Source organism: Molothrus ater, chromosome 6 (genome assembly GCF_012460135.2).
Source record: "Molothrus ater isolate BHLD 08-10-18 breed brown headed cowbird chromosome 6, BPBGC_Mater_1.1, whole genome shotgun sequence".
NCBI classification, from domain to species: Eukaryota; Metazoa; Chordata; class Aves; order Passeriformes; family Icteridae; genus Molothrus; species Molothrus ater.
This window is the reverse complement of record NC_050483.2, coordinates 6359718-6376163: the sequence shown is the minus strand read 5'-3', so window position 1 is coordinate 6376163 and position 16446 is coordinate 6359718. Positions and strand designations below refer to the sequence as shown.

The window sequence follows — 16446 nt, the reverse complement described above, 5'->3', positions numbered from 1 at the left end:
TAATTAATAGTAAATCTCATCTCCCCCAAGGCTATTAGAAACTACAGAAAACTATGTCTGCCTAATGTTTCAAGTCACTTTAACAGAATTATAACCAACTAACACTGATTCCTTTCCCATCAATGTCACATGAAAGATTGAAATGCAATTTTTAATAGCACTCACAGGATCTATGAACACTGATACATGGGGTACATTATAAGATGAAGAGGATGAATTAATCTGTTGCAGTGTGTGTCTAGCCATTGAAAAAGTAAATTACTTTCTCATATCCAATTAAGAATGGTGCAAAATTTATAGAAAGTGGGTCTGAGAATCAATTTTACATTTGGCTTCAGTGTCTGCAGAAGTGCAATCTGTGTTTATGGATGATATCTGACTGTTGCAGGAGATATTTAAAAGTACTTCCAACAGAGAAAAAATTAATTATATACTTACTGCATGGGGTGTTTGGTCTGCTCACAAGCTGTGGGAATGAAAAGATAGCTGACATTTCTACTTCATGGTTTTGATTTTGATCCTTTTCTTCAGTCTGGTCAGCCCAAGCTACTGATTTTTGTCTTTGAATCAGCTGCTCAACCTCTGCATATTCAGTCTCACTTAGGTCATTTGTCAACCCAGCTTCTTTCAACATCAAGTGTTGCTTGCGAAGCACTGGAAGTGCAGTATTTAGTACTCTGTAAAACAGCAAGAGGCAAGACAAGTTCCCTTAAGAAAACACAATTTTAATCCAGAAAACAACAAGTTTGAGAAGAACCTAGCTTCTGTTTCAATTAAACTAAATTCTCTAAATAGGTATTTTCCAGTTACAAGTCAGAATGTCTTATCCCACCTGCCATGAAACCATACTTACTTTTCTGTTTGCTTGTTATACTGATCTTGAAGGGACACCAGAGCCAACATGTGTTCAATCTGGGCTTTAAGGGCCTGAACTTCTAGGTTTAAATGGCAATACTGCAGATCTTGACAAAGTTCCTTTAGGAAATTAGGAATAAAAATGAAAATCAAACAGCTGTACGTCAAACTGGTAGAAAGAAACTAAAACTTCAACTAAAAATAATATTAGATCAGTAAAGATGGAGTGGAGCTAGATTATTATAATAATGCTTAGAAGAGTAGAAAATAATTAATTATTTGTTTTTTATTTACATGCATAAATATAAACTTGTCGATTCCTTTGACCAATAGTGTGTGTGTGTTTGCTGCAATCAGCATTAAAAGTCCAACAGGCCCACATGGATGCTTATCCATGCATGCTCAAACACATCTGCCTCTTTCTGCATCCTCTTTCCATACACTTAATTTCAATTATTAAGCTGTTCCTAACTCGGAGGTTTTACCCTCGTTCCAACTCTCCCCCATGCCCAACCATGACAAAGTGAAAGGTGTTTTACTTTTGGGAGGCACCCATCTTGACCCAGGAGGCGCATTTCATTTTCCACACGGTGCAGCCACTTGGTGTTCTCCTCAAAGAGATGGCTCTGCTCTTCCTTCTTCTTCTGCATGCGTACATAGTGGCTGTTCAGTGCTGAAAGCCTTAGATCCCGCTTGCAAGTGGCCTGAAAAACAAAAATCCCACCCCCCAAATCATCAGCATTTAAGGTGGAAACTTGCAAATTAAGTTCACCAAGGTTTTTTTTATATATAAAGATTTTTTTTCCTTACTTTTATATAACATAACCAAATAGTTCCTAATAAGTCGAGTATGTCCTACAAAAAGCCCGCTAAAGGATAAAGCATTGAGTAAAAAGGAAAATCCTCTACCTCCAAATGTCAAACTCTTCTGATGTTTGCACTGCTTCTGAAATATGACAACTAGAAGGCACAAACCCAGCAAGAGCAAGTTGGATAGAAGCAAGGTAGTGTCCTAACAAGGCAGAGGGTGCCCTTTTCTATTTAGAAGACAACCATACTCTGCCCTTGACCTCAAAAATTAGATCACTACATCAACAGTCACAGAGGAGTGACAATCTGTGTGTCCCATTTGAATGAAATATTCATGCATTAATTCATTATACAATTACTTAAGAAAAATTAACACAATTATACCAAAATGAAGAGATGATACCCTGCACTACATTACAGAAAACTCACCTTTTCTACTCTTTCTTCAGAGCATATCAGTTGAATTTGTTCATGACATTGATTCTGGTAATATTTCTTTAGTGTATTTTCTTTCAGTTTCTTCTCCACCCTGAGGTACTCTTTTCTGATTTCCTCACGATTCGTAAAAACATTTTTAAGTATTTCTTTGTACCTAAACCCAAAGGATAATAATCAATTATTTACTGAAGACTTTTTAGGACCATCTCTTTGGAAGGGGAATTTTTTAAATCCAGATTAATAAAATAAATATAAAGAAATGAAAAGGAAATGAGTAAAGCCTAATACAGATAGGCACTAAATAAAATGTCAGTACATCAGTAAGAATTTCATGTATTTGAACTGAAAATGGGATGGGAAATTTTGAAGGAGTCACTGAAAATAAATCCTGTTATAATTATGAAGACAACACTGGGATTTAAAAGGCTCATGTGAAGGAGTTTCAGATGCCTTTCTCTAACTCCAGAAGATACTAAGCACCTATGTTCTCTACTTCTTACATCTATTTATTAAACAGGTCAGACTACTGTTGCCATAGACACAAGGTGCTCAAAACCCTGCAAGCTATCCTCAAAGAAAAGGAGAACCACAAAGGTCTTGGGATGCTCACTTTCCCTGAAGGAGCTGTACAATCTCCATCACTCATGGAGGACAAAAATCAGAACATTCACCATGTTTTAACACATGCTAGGCTAATGGGGGGAAAACCAAACTGTGGTAGATGGTACTTGAGGAGTTATTGAGTAACCACTTCTCTGGGTAGCCCTAGTCTGCAACACAAGTCAGAGTAACAAGAACCAGTCCTGGAAGCACTGCCATACTGCCATGTAACTGCCACTGGTGGCACCTCTTCACTTCACTCCTGAACACTGAAAATGTACAGTAGAGAATGGCCAAAAAGATACTGTACATCTCAATAATAACCAACCACATATACAAAGTATTTCATTACATCCTATGTTGTTACAACTTTACACAAAAATGAAAAGCTTAACATGCAAGTGTTCTAAAGACATGCAACATTTGAGGTTATAGTTTTTAGTATTAAAAAAGCCTCATAAAATTAAAAACTGTAAAAATGCTAAAAAAACCCATGTTCAACTCCAGAACAAGCTCAAGAGACATTCTTGTCATGTAAGTGACTTCTTGCCAGTGTTTCAGAAGTAGCAATTCTATTTCACAGTCTAAAGTTTGAATAACAAAGTCTTTTGTTCTATTCTGAGTGTTTTATCACTCGCCTTTTAAAAAGAAACAGAATTAAGAAAATAATTCTTCTCCACAGATTTAGCAATACAAGAGCTTTTCACTAAGTGTCTAGAGGATGCTATCATATCTAGGTAAAAAAAGTGTACTAAAACACTCACAGAATTTATAAGAGCTATTTCTTTAAGGAACAATAACAGGTGAATGGTTGGAGTCTATGATCTTTGAGGTCTTTTCTAACCTAAAAGATTCTATAATAATGAAACAGCCAGCTGCAGAGTATCAGAGCTCCTACCCTACACTGTTTCTATCTATACAGCTATACTCCTGATTGCACTGCCTTGAGAACTTTTGTCCTCCACAGAAACATGCTTCCTGCCAGCTGCTTGGGAAACACAGCAATAAGGAATCAAAGTGAATGCTCCCAGTTTCCATCACAGTAAAAATCTGGGCATAATTCAGGTGAGGGTGGAGATTCTGCTTCTTTGTACCCTCCTTATGAGGAGCCCCTGCTGGAAAACCAACCTTTTGTGTACTTATATTCACCAGTGTTCCAAATACAGCATCAAGTACAGGAGCCTTTGTGGATTCAGCCTTTCAATTAGCACATTTCTGTTCTTATGGAGCTACCTTTACCCTCTGGTCTGCACTGTAGAAATTACACAGTTACCCTGTAGGCACACTGAGGCTATGAACCCCCCTACACTACCTGCTGTCCAAGAGCTCAAGGACCTGCTGGTTGTAGCTCTGGAGCCAGTGCCCACTGTCTACCCTAAGAGGCTCAAGACTTGAAGGGTTGGCACACAACCCATCTCCAAGTTTTAGCAGAAGGATGAATGACTTTTAGGTTTGAAGAAGCAAGTGATGCTTCTTCAGTGATGCAAAAACCATGGGTGGTTGGACCTAAACACAAGATCATGGACAAGGCTCTCTTCCCTGTCCCAACTAAAAGGGAGAAGACAGCACAATATCTTCAAAACCTGTAAATGAATGGGAGAAATCAATTCCTTACCCACACCACAACAGTATGGTGAACCTAGCAGGATACTCATGAGAAGGAAGAAATGAGACATGCACATCATTTCTGACATCCAGAGGGACTGGGACAGGTTTACATGTGGCCCTTTGGATTTGCCATAACAAACATTCTCTGACCAGCAAACCTTGGCATAGAATACATCCAGCCTTTTGAAAAGATATTTTAGAGACCTTGCCCTTGGCTGACTCTTCCCACACACAAAGAATGAAATAAAGGGCAAATCACAGGAAATTAAATCAATCTTAAAGACATACAGTGCAAAAATATGCAGGAAAACTGTCAGAACTATCAACATGACTTAGAAGCCCACACTTCTTTTGAAAATTTAATTTAAATAACCTGAATGAAAGGGTTTATTGAAATGTCTGCAATGCCACTAAAATAAAATGCAGTTAGAGAATATGTTGCTTTGAATGGTTTCTTACTATACCTCAGAAAGTTTTCCAGGTTAAAAACCAGCACATTCAAAGGGCCAAATAAAAAAAAAGTTAGCTGAATCAACTTAGGCGAGTAATTGTCAGAAAGATGAGATATACAGAGACCATCCAGAAAGTCTTTCTCTCCAAAACCTACCCTCTTCATGGAACACAACGATTTCTGCAACAAATTGATACTTCACATTTTAGTTTGTTACACTTTGTGTTCTTTCATGAGATTGTCACAAGAGAAAAGATAGACAGGAACACTACCAAGAAGAAAAAGAGGCCAAGAAATATTAAAGCAATAGAAAAGAAGCAATCTACAAACATAAAGTGAACCCTTTGTAGAAAAACTTGCAGGTTTTGTCTCTCTCAAGCCTTGCAGGAAAGATCCCACTTGAGCTAGTGCCTGCCAAGAGTAGCAGAGCCGCTGTCATTTATGCAAACGACATTCTGCCTACCCACAAACACAACCTGTTCAGGAGCTGTGCTGGGAGCCAGCACTCAGATGCTTCTTCCTGTCACATGCCATTTCCTACATCCTCCCCTTTAGTTTCAAAACCACCACCAAGTTGTTCTGAACAGAAACAACACGTTAGGCAAAGCCATACCTTGAGCTAAGTAAAGCAATGTTAAAATGGGAAAACCAATACTGTAAAGAGTAGGTTTGTTTTACAAATGCTTTTACAATTTAGACAAACTCCAGCTTGGAAGCAAATGTGATTCATTTACCTTTCTATTTCTATTCGCTGGTGGTTTGAAAGCTCTGCAGTATTATGATTTTCAGGAATGCTTGCTTGCTTTTCTTCGTATTCTCTCAGTTTCTCCTTCAACATGAGGATCTAAACCAAAAGAAGCACCCTTTAATTGAAATATGGTTTTTGGTTTATTTCCCAAAACTATCATTCTGTGCTGATATTGAACAGCTTTACAAATGGCAGCAGGTGATATTCCTCTTAGAAGACAAAATTTTCTTACTTCAAAATCCATTAGACCCTTATAGATTTAATCAGATTAACTATTTTTTTATATTCAAAGTTAACAGTTAACCTTTCAACCTCTTCACAACAGATTTTATACGTACCTCTTTCTTTTGTTCATTGCAAATTTTAGCATACTGGCTTATGTGACTGTCCAAACTAACAACGTTGCTCTTCAACTGTAAAGAAACAAGTCAGAATTTAAAGGCAGCTCCTTCATGTTTTCATGCATAATAAGCACAGTGTGTAGATGTAGCACAGAGTTAAACATGCACTATGTTATGAGGAAAGAGATTAATAAAATTCTGACTTGCACAATGACAATATGACTGTCAGCTTTTGCTGTCATCTGTTGCACACCCGTGGCCAGGACATTTCCCTCAACAAACCAAGAATAATTACATTTACATATGCAAGCACATTTTGCATTTATTCAGATTAGTTTTACTATTTAAATGTCTGTCTTGTGCATTTTATTATAAAAGCTACCTTTAAGTACACAACAAATGGAAACTACAGTGAACCCTGTATTACATAAAGAGAATTAGGAGCTGCAATAAAAAAGATAAGGAAAAATGAAATTAAACAATAGAGAGCAGAAAAGGACATGCCAGTTTTTCATTTATCAAGACAATCTCACTGAGCTTCTTGACTCCAGCTGAATTCTACCTGTACAACCCTGGACTGGGTCTTGTACAACTGGTCAGAAATTTCTTTAATGTACACTACAGTTCTCTGAGAAAGTAAGAGCAAAACAGTAAAGAAGAATGGGAATTCTACTGGCTGAGGATTATTTCTAAATCGCATGCTCACAAAACAAACTGTTTCAAACTGGCAGCATCATATCATTAACAAAGCTATGCTGCTTTTAGGCCAGATCTAAGATCTACTTTGTATCTACTACACCTACCAGTCAGATAAGGAGGAGTTGACCATAAAGAAAGAAGATGGAACAGAACAAATTTTTGAGTCAGAAGTGAAGGAAAATATAATATTCCAAAAGAAATAATTTTTCTTTTAATACTAGATTATTGTACTTTGACAAGAGATCAGTAAAAGCAATATACTCACAGAAGATTTGATATCCTTGGCTCGGTTTGCATACTTCAGAGTGTTGTAGGTATCATCATAAAACAAAGAGGATGGGCTAATAGCAGCTATCATGATTGTTCTGCAATTTCCTCCAAGAGAATCCTTCAGTAAACGAGTCAGCTTGCTGTTTCGATAAGGAATGTGCTTCTTGCTCTAAGAAGAGTGAGAGATACTTGCATGGCTTATTAAACTGTACTTCAAATAAAAGTCTGCTTAGAATTTCAACAGTACCACAAACCATAACAAACAGCCATGAAAATTTTCTTTGACACAAGTAATTTTTCTTTGAAGTATCTGTACATCTTAAACAGTTTAAGTCTCTTGGAACTGTTCAACACCTTTGTAACACGTGTATTAGCTAGGTTATTTCCTGATGTCTGGATACGTAACTCCTATTTCTGTGATGGGGCAGCTAACAGAGAAAAAGTAAACTACATTAAATTACATTCAGTTTACAAAATCATCCAGATTGGGAAGGACCTCTAAAATCCTTCTAGTTCAATCCCTCTGCTCAAAGCAGAGTCAGCTAGACTAAGATGGCAAGGACTACACCCAGAAGGGTTTTGATTACCTCCAAGGATGGAGATTGCACACCTTTCCAGGTAACACATACTCTGCTTTGTGAAGCTACAGAATTTTCATCTCTTTATACCAAGTTTGGTCACTAGGAACCCAATCCCATATCAAGTAAATCAATGTGATTCTTCCATATGTCTGCAGCACAGATGTTAAACTCCACCTTCCCCTCCAACAAGATGGTGATGAGGACATGCAGCATCAGGAAGGGAAATTTAATCTGATTTTCTGCCGGCATATTTGAAGGAGGAATTTGCTAGTTGAGCAGAAGGACAAAAAGAGCGTTATGGTAGACAATGCACTTCACTTATGCAAAGGTTCAGGAGGTTTTATCATTCTCCTACACAATTGTACCTATTCCTTGCCTGGAGCTGGTGAGCCAGATCAGGAGACTGACTCATTGCATTGAGCAGGGAGGTGTGTGTGTATGGATGTATGTGAGATCCCAAAAGAACTACTTGGAAGAGAGATACTGTTTTTTCCTACAAAAGCTGCTCTCCCCTAAGATTAAAGGTTAATTGTAAGGTTATTCATGTACTCATGCAAGCTCCTCTACATATGCTTGATTTTGAAGATAAGAAAAGCAGGTACCATTCACCATATCCTTAGGCAGTTGCACATAAGTTTTGAGAATTTTTTTCTCACTGGGACTGTCTTTCAGCTATCACAGATATGATGGTAGAAACCCTTAAGACAAATATTATATGAGAATGATGATGTGAGTAGCATCAACAATGTAAACCACATTATTCCATCAGCTGAGCACTTTTTAAACTGGTTGCTGAAGTGCACGGGAGAGCAGCACCTACCTTAGGATCTGCCAGTGCATTAATGACATTTCCAAGAGCAAGCAGGGACCTGTTAATATTTGTTCCTTCCACAAAGCGAGCCCCCTTGGCACTGGTTGCTTTGGCCCGTTCAGACCCTGCCAGGTCAATCAGAGACATTTTGGCAATACGAATATTTTGATTAATACTAGCTGTTTTATCTTGCTGTCGTAGGTAAATCTACAATTAAAAAAAAAAAAAGAAGAAAACAATTAAAGTTACCACTAATTAATCTAAGCAGTAAATTAATTTCACAGTGTAACAACTGTTTTAAGACATTTGTATTGGATGTCCTGCCACTTTGCCTTCACTTAACTGAATCACAAGGTATCTTTTTTTTTTGCTCCTGATTCTCTCTCCCATCCTGCTGCAGAGGATTAAATGACCAACTGGCCCATGCTCACAATGTGGCAAAGGTAAGTGAGGGTTTTTTTACAGGAAAAATGAATTTCACAGCTCTTCTTCTGCACTAAAAATGCATATTACACTCCTGAACTTGAAATTGAAAGAGGTGTTCCTTTTTCAAATGCACATTTAGGAGTACACCATAAAGAGATGCATAGGGATAAACCAGGAAAAGGCTGACCCTTCAGTGATTTAGATTTAATTGCATCTTCCATTAATAGGAAACAACTCATTTACTGCTGTGAAAATACACTCCAGGATCTTTTCAAATGTGATGCCTCCTGAAGCCACTTGCTTGTCTTGTCTTCATCCCATCTTCCCCAAAATTTCACAGTACCAAGATGTACAAAGAACTAAATGTTTCTGCTGGTGAAGGTACTCTTTCTTCAGGTTTATAAGGAGGCAGGAAAAGCATGAATATACAGTCAGTAAGAAGAAGCAAAGTTATCCTTAGATGGCTTTCTATTTTATACAGTATTTATTTCCCCTTCTCTTGTATTGAGTGCCCTGCCACTTGTTAATAGGGCTAATGGTTAGTGACACATTCATGACTGCCTTTCTGGACAGTGGATTTGCAAAGAGCTGCCATCAACACAAGGTGACTGACTAGTAGAGACTCACCACTTCTGTAGCTTTAAGCTTTGTGCATGAGAAATGAAGCCTTCACAATAAGGCTTCATCACAAGTTTCTAACAGAAAACAGATTGACAAGTATCGTGAAAGAATAAAATAAAATTCCTGTGACTTGCCATGAAATGTAAATCTATTTCAAACAGATATGTTTCTATATCAAACAGTACAACTAAGTTCAGTTGTACTGTTTCCAGTATAATAGACAAAAGAAAAAAAAGAACCTCAGGCTGGGAACAGGCTACCAGAACAACACAGTAACTATCATTAATGAAGGAGGGAAAGGTAGAGTGACAGCCAAACTCTGTTGTATGACTCAAGCTTTTGTAAAAATTCAAAAGATACAGGAAATGCCCCAAAGCAGAACACTCTCAATAGAACAGTGTAGCAATTCAGATTTTCCTCTCAGATGCAGTAAGTGCCTGACCCAGATAGATATTTCAAACCTAAGACATATGGTACAGTAAAGCAAAACTTGCATCTTTAAAATCAGCTCAGAATGTCCTGGGCCAAGACTTACCAATTTCTGAGTCAGTTTCAGAAAATATCCTCATCCCATAAAGTTAACAAGAAAAGCCAAAAATAACCTATCTCTACAAAAAAGCAGCTCTTAAAATAATAGAAACTTTAAAAATAAAGAGCAATCACGACAGCACTGGGAATTTCTCACCACTTACATCTCTGCAAACAAAGACACAATTTCATTATGCAGAATGTCACAGATTTGTGGAAATAGATGAGGGACTGAAATGATTTATTTAATTGCTTGCCACTTGTAGAAATGCACTGAGAAAAAGGCTGCCAGGTAATAAAATGCAGAGCTTTTTCCCAAGAGGTGAGGGAGGTAAGAGATCCCAGCAGCAGGTAAACAAGCAGAAAGCAGCAGTTCCCTCCACTGCACCTGGAGCCTTTCTGAAGGCAGCACACATCCATGACAATGCAGCTCTCAAGCCAAACCACTTCAAAAGAACTCTTTGTGCAACCCTGTACAGTGCACAACAAGGGCAGGCCTCTGGGGAAATTCAAAACAGGAAGGGCAATTGCTAACATAAGTTTAAGGTATATAGAAAACAGAAGCTTTTAGAGAGGTAATGGCTTTTGCTCTGTTCCATACTTAAAAGATGTTTTTTAAAAATTTGTTATAGTTATTTAGCATTGTCTAAGTCTGTAGATACTGTTAAAAACTTCCCAACAGTTTAGTGCTCTAATGCAAGGACCAGAATCAAATGTCTTGTAATATTTTCAACCCAGAGTAGAACAAATAAATAATTCAAGATACTGCTTTGCAGTATGTAACAACATACAGGAAAAAAAAAAGACATTGTTGATAACAGGACTAGTTTTTAAACATCACAGGTTGTATTTAAAAAGAGAAGTCAGATGAATAAGGCAGTGTAGCCAACCTCAAAAATCTTTGGAGAAGTCTTAAGTTTTAGCATATTTGTACAACTCATTCAAAACTCATTTCTGAAAAGTAAGAAGCATCATTTCAATTTTCTAAAACTTGATCCATAGCAGGATATTAGGAAATCACTTTATTGTAGAAATTAACATTAACCAAGAAAGTAAAATAAGAAAGTACTACTTGAGATTCTTAGTTTATAGTCAGACATAACTGCATTCTATATATTATTTTTCCTAAAGAAATGCTAAGCAACATCATGATACCAGAAAGCATTAAAAAAGCCCCACTAATACCTTTCAGTTTATAAAATTACAATATGGAAGTCTATTAAAGCTTTAAATTACCATTTTACATAAGTTATTTCTTCCAAGGAATATAAGTTAAGAAGATATAAATACATATTTTATATATATATAAGCTCAAATTGGAATTAGAGATCTTTTCACCGAATTCCTTTTTTCCAACATAAACCCTAACAAGCATTACATCCTTCCAAGGAATAAGGAGTACCAAGGAGAGTAAACTGAAAACCTTCAACCCCCTCTTCCCCAAACTGAGGTTCAACACAGTTTAAAAGCTTCCCTTGTATCCATCTTTAAACAAAACCTGCAACTGGCAGTAATGGCCACTGTTTCTGGCCGTATCACCTCACCTGAAAGACAGCATGGGACCGGGAAGAGGAGGCATTCACATCTGTGGGATGCTGGGTCCTATTTTTGTTCCCATAATCCAACATCTGAAGGATTTCCTCTGCTGATTTAGGCTTGAAGAGTAGAGCACATGACAAACACAGGTTTATTTTCTTTTCCAACAACTATAGGAACACACTGATTCTAAAACACATTAACATTCACCTTCAAAAAAAGGCACTCCAAACAAATATTCTCAGCTGAAAAGCAGTAAGGTATGAGAAGTAAGCACTTAAGTGCACTAACTTAAATCAGCAAATATTTTTAGTTTAGAATTTAAACAAATATGAAAGATTCTCCATAGTTAGAACCAGCCTCTTTTAAGAATGTCTGGACTTAGTATATCACACTATTGAATGCATTAGGTACAAGAAAAGATTTTCCTCACAAAACTCAAGGTTTGGGAAGAAGGATGTTCACAGAGGCTAGAATATAAACTTAGACTATTGTGTCCTGTCAGAGCATGTAACATACACTGCAAGAAAAGAGGTCCACAGCAATTGATATTCAGATTGGAAAATTAAATTCTATCACTGACCTTACCTAAGAATTGCTGTGCTAGCCTGGAAAAATAATTTAACATGGACCTCTTGAAATATGGTTATTTACAAACAAAAACAACCTTTAGACTTCACAGCTATGTAGAGCACTCCAAGGTGGTAATGAAGGCAATGCCAAGTATTTTAACCCAAAAAAGAAATCTTCCAAAATCTGCTGGATGAGCATCAAGCCAATTGTACCTTTTTAATAACAAGGACGGAAGGCTTTTATATTTGCATTCAATGAGACTAGCAGGTTTTTCCACAATGTGCTTCTAACTAATTCATTAGATTTTCAAGTTCCTGGTGCTTATGGCCAGGAAAAAACCCAGTAGGAAATGCCTAAATTCCATACAACTTGCAGAACAATGGGAATGTTTCTCAAATATCTCAAGCACATTTTAAGTTTCTAGAGATATTGACATACCTGATGCAATGTCAGACCTTGAACTATCACCCCTTGCTGGCCATCCTCACGAACAGCCAGAGGTCCAGAGTTGACCAGCAGATCACGAATCTGTTCATTGTAAACCTTTGAAAGGGAATTTACAAGATTTTGTTAACATATCTTCTCATAGCTGACAGAATTAAATCAACAGAAACCAGCAGTCTTTTTAATACTCCTTAAAGACAAAGTAGTGAATTCATGCTATAATTTTTTTACATTTTTCCTATACCGAGCTTAAAATATTCAATTCACATGATTTCTTTTTAGATTTTAGGAATAATTCTTTTCAGTAAATAATCATTCTTTATTGAAAAAAATTACTTTCTTTAACAAAACCCAGTTTTGCAACAAGCATGAATGCAAAGCATTTATTTTTCTCCACTTTACATCATGATCCATACTTCTGTAACATTTCTTTGTTCAAAGCTACTTGTGTTAAAATTTTTAAATCTCTTATTTCTTCATCTGTGAAAGCATATGACAATGCAAACTTTCCCCATCTCCTTCTACCCCTCCCAAATACCACCTAGAGTCCATGAAGACTTTGAGGGAGCTAAAAAGATAACCATTTCACTAGCACCATTCAGCAGTGGTGCCAAAACATGTCCTTGTAAAAACAACATCATTTTGTTGTACTTTTCCACAGTTATAGGATCTTACTGTGAAGTCCTAAAACATTACCCTGAAAAGCTATTTTCTTGTACACATCAACAGATGCTGAGAGGCATGTAATTGGTCAGCAAGACACAAATCATGAACAATCAGTAAATATATTAGAAGTGGTGGTTGTTTTCGGGCAGCCTTCTGTCAATCAGTGACAGGTGCCCAGGAACACCAAGGTTGCAGAGCACAACACAGTTCCACTCCTGGAAGGACACATTCTGGCAGGCCCCAGAAGGGACCAGAGGAAAGCAAAACCAGCTTGTTTTTATTTATAAAATATGATTTATTAAAAGCAACATAGCAAATGCAGGAACTCACCTCTAAATAAGAGACAGCAACGTCACATGTTTTATCATCTTTGATTTGATCCATGCGTTTATAAAGTGTCACCATGGTTAAATACATGACTCCAGGGTCTTCAGGAGAACCTAACATTGTATGAGTCTTTCCAGCTCCTGTTGCACCATATGCAAGCACTGAATTTTCCCCAAAAAACAACAAAGCAAAAACACATGTAATTTATTTGTAAGCTAATCAGGAAGACCAAAGTGAAATGACTATTCACAAACCTCTGTCATTCTGCACAACTGTTTCATAAATGGATAAAGTTTCTTACTTAGGCTTTACCTTTCAGATCTATAATTAGAGCGAGATGTTTCCAAAAAACACTTTTGAACCTTCAGTTCAAAATTCATTCACTGATACGTCTCATGAAAATATTATTTACTTACTCTCATAACCCTAAGCCATCGACTTACTGCTGATAAGCATTTAATTTCCTCACCACATTCCAGCAGCCAATTAAAAAACCCCAAGATCTTGAAAGTTCATAAAGCAGGTTATGTCACACACTCAGTGACAGAACTGCTCCTGCTTGAATAACTCTAGATGACTCCCATTAGCACATATATTTCAGATAAACTTCCCAAGTCTATCATAACCTTAACACAAACTTAGTTTTAAAATAGAGTAGAGCTATCCTAACTTCCATAGACTAAAAAGTCAGCCTTTCATATCTACGAATTAAACCACAATATTTTATTCCTATCTCAGGCTTTTCTAACGGCTCTGCAGCCACTGGACAGAACAGTAGAAATTTGGAGAAATTCCCTTAAGTTTTTTTTAATTAAAGAAGATAAATAACAAAGTTACCTGTACAGTTATACCCATTTAGGAAACCATCAATTAGATTTTTGGTAGTATGCTCAAAAACTTCCAACTGGGATGAGCTGTCATCAAAAATGGCATCAAACATGAACTTAAGATCCTTCCTTTGTCTTTTGTTAATATCCCTGTGGGTCACTCTCTTCCTGTTGAAGAAGCTGACTTCCTCCTCCTTAGGATCAAAGACCAGCATGTGCTGGTCGATGACACGGACCACCCTGCTGAAGCTGCCCTGCTTCTCCTTCTGGCTCTCTGGGCGCACCCGGACCACCACTTGGACATGGCTGCAGACATCTTCCTTGGCAGGAGTCATCCCTTCTGCTCCCCAGCTCCACTCCCAGCACCCTTTCAGATCCAGCAGCCGAATCCTTTCTGCAGCACACAAGAGAGGTTTTATTTGCAAGAGGAGCCTTTCACTCTTCCAAGCAGTTCACGCGTTTGCTCAGACCCCTGTGCTGGGCCCAAGGGCTGCCCCAAGGAGACTTTGGCAAACTCTGCAATGGCCTCGAAAGGTGCCTTAGCTCAGCACAGCTTCCAGAAAGGAACCAACCAGCACTGCCCCAGGGAATTCTCGAGTTTATTTCAGAATGTGAAGTACTACATGGCCTACAGGCTTTCCTTTATACAGACCAAGCCTTCAGAGGAGGCACCGCATTTCTGTGGACCAAGGCGAGCAGTCTTTTTGCTCTTCAGCACAAAGAGGAGCTGCCCGTGTTGCCCTCCCTGGACTGACCCAGGCACGTCGCGCGTACATTTAGAGAGAGTTAAAGCGGGATTTACGTTAACGTGCCCCGCAGTACAGGGGATGCAGTAACCGGCCCCAAAGCGGAATTCCCTTTAAACAGCCCATTCCCTTTAAACAGCCCATTGCTGCTGTTGGCAGCGCGCTGCTGGCTCGCCCCGAGCAGGGACACGGTGCAGGCTCCCAGCGCCGCCGCTGCCGCTCCAGGGCCGGCTCGCCTCCCTCAGCCGCGCCCTTCCCAGACCCGCCCGGCTCTCCCGGCCCCTCCTCACCCACCGCAGGCGTCTCTTCCTGGGGGCACGCCGCCAGGCTGGGCCCTGCGGCCGGAGAATCCCCCGGGCCGCCCGCTCAGCCTGCCCGGCACCCGCTCCCCCTGCGGGCCGGGCCTTTCCCTCCCCGGGCTCACCCCCGGCACTCACCCTGCGGGCCGGGCCCGTGCCCGTGCCCGGTGTCAGCCCTGGGCCGTGCCCTCGGCCGTTCCCGGTCTCTGTCAGCCCCGGGCCGTGCCCTCGGCCGTTCCCGGTCTCCCCCTCTCTCTCACCCCCAGGCCGTGCCCGCACCGTCCCGGGCTCTGTCTCGGTCGCTGTCCCGCACCAACCGCCATCCACCGGCCGCGCAATTCAAACACGGGCAGGCCGCGCTCCTCGCCTCCTCATTGGCTGTGCGCCGTGACGTCACTGAGCGACGTGCGCAGGGTCCGCGGAGCGGCACGTAGGGAAGGGCGGCGCTCCCGGTGCTGCCGGGGAGCGGGCGCCTGTGACTCCGCGTGTCCGGCTCCAGCCCCCCTGGGCTCTCCTCGCGGCGCTGCTCCGGCCGCCTCCGATCCAAAGCGCTTCGGGCTGGGGTTTCTGTCCCCGCCGCCTTTGGTTCTGCTCCAGCGCCGGTGCCGGCCCGAGGGAGCGGCCTGCAGCGGTGCCCCTCAGGCCGCCCCTCCGGGCGTGCGCTGTGTAAAATGAAATAAAACACAAACTCTGCGCTCGCCGTGAGGAGGAGATGCCCGGGGTGCAGGAGGAGGGGGCTCTCTGTGGGCAGAGTCCCTCGCGTTCCCCCAGGGCAGGGCAGGGATGGGGGCACTGCCGGGGCTCAGCCGCTCCTCGCCCTCAGCGGAGGGGCCGGGACAGAAGGGTGTGAAAAACGCCAATCATTTGTTTTTAAAATTTTAAAAGTTTGATAGTAATAAAATGGTTATAAATATAGCAATAGAGTAATAAAAATGTTGAATTAGGACAATATGAGACAATAGAAACAAAGAGTTACGGACATCAGGGTACATTTTTCTGGGCAGCATAAGCCCGCAAAAGGACACATGTTAATCCTTAAAAACAAGAACCTGTTGCATAGTCATACATCTCATACATGATGCATAAATTCCATTCAAACACAGGATTCTCTCTGGTCAGTGTCAACTTCCCCTGAATCCTGACGGTGCCTTCAAGCCTGAGTGAGGCAGGAAGAAGTTTGTTTCTTCTGATAATGGAGCAATAAATTTGTTTTCTCTGAAAGATGTAGGTGTCCTGTAGTT

At 40.0% G+C, this 16446-nt stretch overlaps 1 protein-coding gene across 1 annotated transcript in view; it reads right to left on the bottom strand.

Moving 5' to 3' along the window:
- KIF18A (kinesin family member 18A) overlaps nucleotides 1–15392 on the bottom strand; it is a 30860-nt gene extending 15468 nt beyond the window's left edge. Inside the window, exons 1-13 of the mRNA XM_054515212.1 lie at nucleotides 15344–15392; nucleotides 14171–14554; nucleotides 13337–13494; nucleotides 12335–12439; nucleotides 11332–11442; nucleotides 8222–8419; nucleotides 6816–6989; nucleotides 5849–5923; nucleotides 5497–5606; nucleotides 2095–2257; nucleotides 1395–1559; nucleotides 854–975; nucleotides 439–677 (exon numbers count right to left, since the gene is read on the bottom strand). Of these exons, the coding sequence (XP_054371187.1) occupies nucleotides 439–677; nucleotides 854–975; nucleotides 1395–1559; nucleotides 2095–2257; nucleotides 5497–5606; nucleotides 5849–5923; nucleotides 6816–6989; nucleotides 8222–8419; nucleotides 11332–11442; nucleotides 12335–12439; nucleotides 13337–13494; nucleotides 14171–14495 (1945 nt within the window). The 5' untranslated portion in view covers nucleotides 14496–14554; nucleotides 15344–15392. The remainder of the gene's footprint in view (nucleotides 1–438; nucleotides 678–853; nucleotides 976–1394; nucleotides 1560–2094; nucleotides 2258–5496; nucleotides 5607–5848; nucleotides 5924–6815; nucleotides 6990–8221; nucleotides 8420–11331; nucleotides 11443–12334; nucleotides 12440–13336; nucleotides 13495–14170; nucleotides 14555–15343) is intronic.
- Nucleotides 15393–16446: the final 1054 nt, after the last annotated feature.